General features: G+C 29.3%; 1 protein-coding gene across 1 annotated transcript in view; it reads right to left on the minus strand.

Moving 5' to 3' along the window:
• Window positions 1-3013, minus strand: part of LOC117176244 (parafibromin) — a 41105-nt gene extending 38092 nt beyond the window's left edge. Inside the window, exon 1 of the mRNA XM_033366392.1 lies at window positions 2793-3013. Coding sequence (XP_033222283.1) covers window positions 2793-2923 — 131 coding nt within the window. The 5' untranslated portion in view covers window positions 2924-3013. The remainder of the gene's footprint in view (window positions 1-2792) is intronic.
• Window positions 3014-5940: the final 2927 nt, after the last annotated feature.

Here is a 5940-nt window from a genome sequence, read left to right on the forward strand (position 1 = left end):
TTAGAATTTGAAAAACGGTAAAGCTGCTCAGTAGACCGTATGTGTAAAGTTAAAATCATAAAGAAAACATTGGAAATGAGAAAATTAAGTTTATGGAAAAACGACAAAAGTTGCAATAAAACGTTTAATAATACATTTTTTTAAGAACGCCCATTTTTTTAAACGGGACAATGAAACTTCGCCTGTTTTAACACCAATGCAAGGTACGAATGATAATAATATACATTTATGAAGCCAAAGGAGCTTTAATAAAAGAGAATTCACAATCACCAAATTACTGTTGTCGATGCTTTCACCTTTAGTTTTAAAAGTATATGCACAAAGATCGAGCGCGTAGCGCGAGGTAAATACATTATTTAGCGCGAAGCGCGAGGTAAATATATTATCGAGCGCGAAGCGCGAGAAGCAACAGTCTCGCTCGCCATAGGCACGTTCAAACTTGCGAGCGAAACGATCCGCGCGTGAGGAGAATGTGCCCGCGAAGCGGGCAGATTTTGTGTTATAGTTTGCTAGTGAAAGATATAAACATAACTAATTCGTCCTAATTTTTTAAGCAAAATGAAATATTTTTAATTTGAAATCGTTAAATTTAACTGATTAACATTTGTTCTCACTTTTCTCGAATGCCAATCCACAAGTTTTTTCCCCTTAGCTGAAATGATTTGATTTATTTTAGAATTTTCACTCCGCCCTACTCTACAGTGCTCTTAAACTTGCAAAAAGATTCCTCAAGTTAGAACATTTAAAATTCCATTGATGAATTTGAAATATTCCATTGTTTAATTAGGGATTTTGCTTCGTTCATTTCAATTAAAAATTGTTTAACTTCTAATGCTTATTGAAAAAGTACTATATGTCTTGTAACTTTTCTCATTTTGTATTTGTAATGGTTCAGTACTGGAAATTAATGATTATTCAATAATGGGTACACTGACTAATTTCAGAGAATTTTTCGCGCAATAAAAATATTTTATTATCAAATGTCGTATATTTAAAGAGAGGGGGGGGGGAATAGGAGAATTTCAAGGAAAAGAGGAAAATAAGGGGAAAAAAGGGGGTAGACTATGCACCCTGCGACTAAAAAAAAAACTACGCATTCTGCCAAAAAATGATTAATAAAAAATGTGTAGATCTTTTTTGGGCGAACAAATTTTGCCTCATTATTTTTTTTTTTTTGTAGCTTGTGTCGTTTGTCCAAAAATTTAATTTTTCTATTTTTAATGCTTTTTTTACGGATAAATCAAAAACTGCGCGGCCTATTAAAAGTGAGTAATAACAAATTTGTAAATCCCTTTTGGGTGCACAAATTTAATCCATTCATCTTTTTTCCTGTCTTGCATATTTTGACCGCAAAATGTAACTTTTTATTTTTCATTATTTTTTGTGCCCTAAAATTTGAATTTTCAATTTTTTCGGAAAAACTCAAAAAGCAACGTTTTCCTTTTCTTGACGTTTTTTCATATCGTGCGTATTTCTATATCGTATTTTTAAGTACTACGAATAACCATACAGGAAATTCTTGAATCTTGAAAAAGTGGTCTCAAAAATTTACAAAATGCGCTCACTTTTTGAATTTTAATGCAAGATAGCTGGTTAAGGAACATGACCTTCAGTTTTCGATACTTAAAGAGTACCAAAAGCCAATCTAATAGATCCATTTTTTTCAAATATCGTGCTCACAGACAGAGATACATTATTTTATTATTATTAGTAAAAACCTATTTTTCGGATTCAGATGTACTCAAAACGTGGACATTTGACAGAAACGGGCAGAGAGGGGTCAAATTTTACACAAATCTAATACATTCTCCGATGAAAATTTAAAAGCGTCCTACGATTTTGTAGTATTTTACCAAATTTGTGTAAAATGACTACGGTTTTCATAGTAATTTTGCGTCGATAACTGAGAGTATTTTTGTATCTACAATAAACTTTGTAGAATTAAATATCTTTTTTTACAACGCGTAATTTTTTTCACTTACGATGAACGTTATGGAATCATATTTTTTTACAATGTGGATTATGATACATTCTCATTATAAGAAGATGGGTAACATACATTATTTGTAGTTATCTATTTTAATACGCTAATCATTTATTCCAATTTTTGAACTCAAGTCGTTTTATTTTTTCAACCGAAATGAAAATATGTGACACTTCGTTTAGAAACCGTAGGAAATTTGTACGAATTTGAGGTTATGGGTATTCGTAGACTGTTTTATCCGTTTTAAAGTAGATACTAAACATAAACATGCCGATGCCAATAATTAAGTACTATAGTATATAACACAGTGAAATGAATGTTAACACATTTATATTTAATGTTAATATTAGTTTAAAACACGTTTGAAATTTGAACGAAACTTGACCAACCATACTCCATTTTATGTACCTGTGTCACTTTAATTTTAATTCTTCAACACCTATATTTAAGAGCCTATGTACATGATAAAAAAAATTTTTGATTGCAACTACATCATGCGATCATGTTGCTTAAAAACCTACGTTAGGTATAAAAACAAAATTGTATTAGTTTCCTTTTACACACGCATGCACTCAAAATATGTCATAAGTGTATTTCAACAATACACATTTTGTCCACAAGGGCAATTCTGGAGAATATGCAATAAATTAATATTTAAATCACTCAATAAAACTATAGCGCAATAATTTCGTAATTGGTGCATAAGCGAACAGTGCGAAACGGAAATGCAAACGTTTTGGAGGCTGAACATACATCCAGATTGGAAGTATGATTTTTGAGTTATGTATACAGATTAAAGATAACATACCCGTAGGTCAAGTAGTTGGTTTTTACGTTTTTTGGCCAGGAGAATTCCCCAAAAATAATTTGACTTTCTCGTTCAATAATCTCTTTTTTGTTGACATTATATTGTCGAAGCAAACTCAACGGATCAGCCATGATTGTGCAATGCAGTGCAGCCAATACACAGCAATAACATAAAAGTGTAAGACCATGGACCCTGAAGAATAGACATAAGGAGACCAAAGTAGCGTAACCAGGGTTGGTAACATAATACTCCACTTTTAGGGAACTGTCACATCTCTGCCTGCCTGTCCGGTGTAATGTCAAAGATATTAGGTCCTAGCAAAGATATTATAAACGTGGATGCGGTGCGGGCTTAGTTACCCGCGATAAGTATAGACGGCGCATCCGGCGAAAATTGTCAGTTCCCCTCTACCCTCCGCTGCCCGGCTATAGCAGCCATCGGCAACAGCCACTTGGAGCGCTGTAAGCAACTCTCAGTAGGCCCCTCGAGGCGCACTAATGGTTACTTAGCTCGAACAAGAACCATTTGGATTGAAAGTAAATTTAGTAAATTACCAATTAAAACATTTTTACATTTATAAGTTATAACTTTTCAAAACATGGTTATTTTAATAAATACCACAAATAAAAGTCGATGAATAATTTATATTACGGTTTCATATATTTCCCAATATTTCTAAAATTATTACTTTTAATTTTCAATCTATATCTTGTTTATATATAGTTCTTTAATATTATTTATTTTTTATTTTTATGGCCTGCAATTTCTATGGATTTTTTTAGACTTATAAAAAAATAATTATAATTCCAAGTGATATGAAAATTGTTCTTTCGGTTTTTAGATGTCAAGACGGCAGTTCTAAGCCAGATTACGTTTCGCATTGGCAAACAAAATTATAAAAACAGAATTTCACTGTCATATTCATAAAAAATATCATGTTTCATAAAATATACTTTAAAATAAACTTTAAATTATTATAATTACTTCAGCTTACTCGAAATATATATACTTCAAATTATTTTTTAAGTTTGTCAGAACTTTTAAATATATTTAAAATGATTCCCATTTTGTCGTAAAATTTATGTAAAATTCTGCAAAAAATGCCTCAAAATCTTCCAGGCTTTTTTACAATCTTATAAATTTTTTAAAATGTTTGAAATATTTTCGACACTGTAAACTTCCCGAAATTATAAAATTCTGAAACCTGAAAATCCCGAATTAAAAAATTCTAGAATAATGAAATTCTGAACAGTTTACAATATTATCGAATTCGGAAATTCCCGAATAATAAAAATCCAGGCCGAATGCTGTCTAATGATAAAATATACAAACTAGAAAATTCCCGAATTATTCAAATTAGGGAGTTGTCTAGCCCGGATATTGTATAATTCGGAAATTTTCTATCGGCAATTCTCAAATTCTGTAAGATTGTAGATTGTTGAGAATTTTCCAATTCGGAACTTTTATATTGCGACAATGTTATAATTTCGGAATTTTTACAGTGATGTGGAAATTTTGTTTTTCGGAAAGGGCGGTTGAAAAATCCCGAAAAATAAAATTGCCGACCCTGTAAAATTCGTAAATTGAAAGATAACCAAAGAATAAAATTGCCGAAATTATAAAAGTCGAATTGGAGAATTCACGAAAAATAAAATAAATAAAATTGCGGACAATAAGATATTACCGAATTTGAAAAATTCCTAAAGAAAATTGCTGAATTATAAAATATCCGAACTAGAAAATTCATGAATTTAAACAATTTCAAAAATTGTTTATTAAATATTATTTATTAGTTGAAAATACAATAATCGAATATATATATATATATATATATATATATATATATATCTGTATGAAAAATTTTGTTTGAAAATATGCATAGTATTTGAAAAAAATATTAAAAATTCTGAAAAATCGAATTTTTTTAAATTAAAAAATAATAAAAATAAATTTTTATATAAATCGTTGTTGAATTGAATCCTGCAAAGTTTATTTCAAAAATGTTCTTATGCAGGTATGAAAAAAATTTAGGCACAACATTTTTTTCTTTCAAAGCGCACATTTTTTTTAATGTATTTTTTAATACAATTTTGATAAAATTATTATTCAGGTGCCGGAGATTTCATTTTTTGGGATTTTTCGTTCATCCCTATCGGTATTTTTTGAGCAGTGCCATATTTTTATACCCCCTCTTAAAATTATGTAATTTTTCAAAATAAAATGTCAACATTTCAAAACATTTTAAAATCATCAAAAGTATCAATTCTTTTTTAAATTACTTCAAATCTTTTTAAATTATTTTAAAAAATTTTCGGAACTTTTCAAAATGAAAAACTTATACCTTGGAAATACAGATAAAAAAAAACTATTATAATTGTAACATTCAAAGTTTAAATTTGTCACTCTGAAATTGTGACAATTCTTTTTCAAATTGTTTACTATTGAAAATGTTTTTTTTTTTTAAATTTCCAAACTAAGTAGATTAAAAATGGAATATTTTATACTGAAATAATACTTCAAAAAGATTTTGAAATTGAATAAAAGCGTTCATTTAAGAAGCTATTAATTCGATTGTTTACACTTGTGTCACTACTAAGGCTTTCGAATTAAATTAGTTGAAATTTTAACGTTAAAATATGTAAATTATATCATTTTGAACAGATCTAGAATCATCTTGTAAAATCAATCACTGTTAAGTTTTTAATACTTGAACTGCAGTTCAATTTTCAAATTTACTTTCTTTTTCCGATTTTTCTCGGTCGCGAGTATAGCTCAATATTTAGAACAACTTTCATCTTTATGAAATAGTAATTCTTCGGTTCTAACTTACGGGACAATCCTTTTATTCTTCGAAAGATTTTTTACAAATGTTGTTGATAATTTTTACATTCTCATCCAAAATGAGAAGGTATTAATTTTTTTTATGAAATATGACTTTTTCGGATTTTATCAAATGTCGACGTTTTGAGGCCTCTTGAGTCAGAAAAACAAGTTTTTACATCGGGGTCTGTTTGTCTCTCCGGCGACGTCGTTGTTGTCTGTATACCGGATAACTTTTGGAAGACTGGTCGGATTGAATTGGACTTTGACAACTTTTTTTGATAAAATCAATCTTACCAAAGTTAAAGGATTTTCAAAATTCAAAAAA

This window comes from Belonocnema kinseyi, chromosome 7 (assembly GCF_010883055.1).
Source record: "Belonocnema kinseyi isolate 2016_QV_RU_SX_M_011 chromosome 7, B_treatae_v1, whole genome shotgun sequence".
Taxonomy (NCBI): Eukaryota; Metazoa; Arthropoda; class Insecta; order Hymenoptera; family Cynipidae; genus Belonocnema; species Belonocnema kinseyi.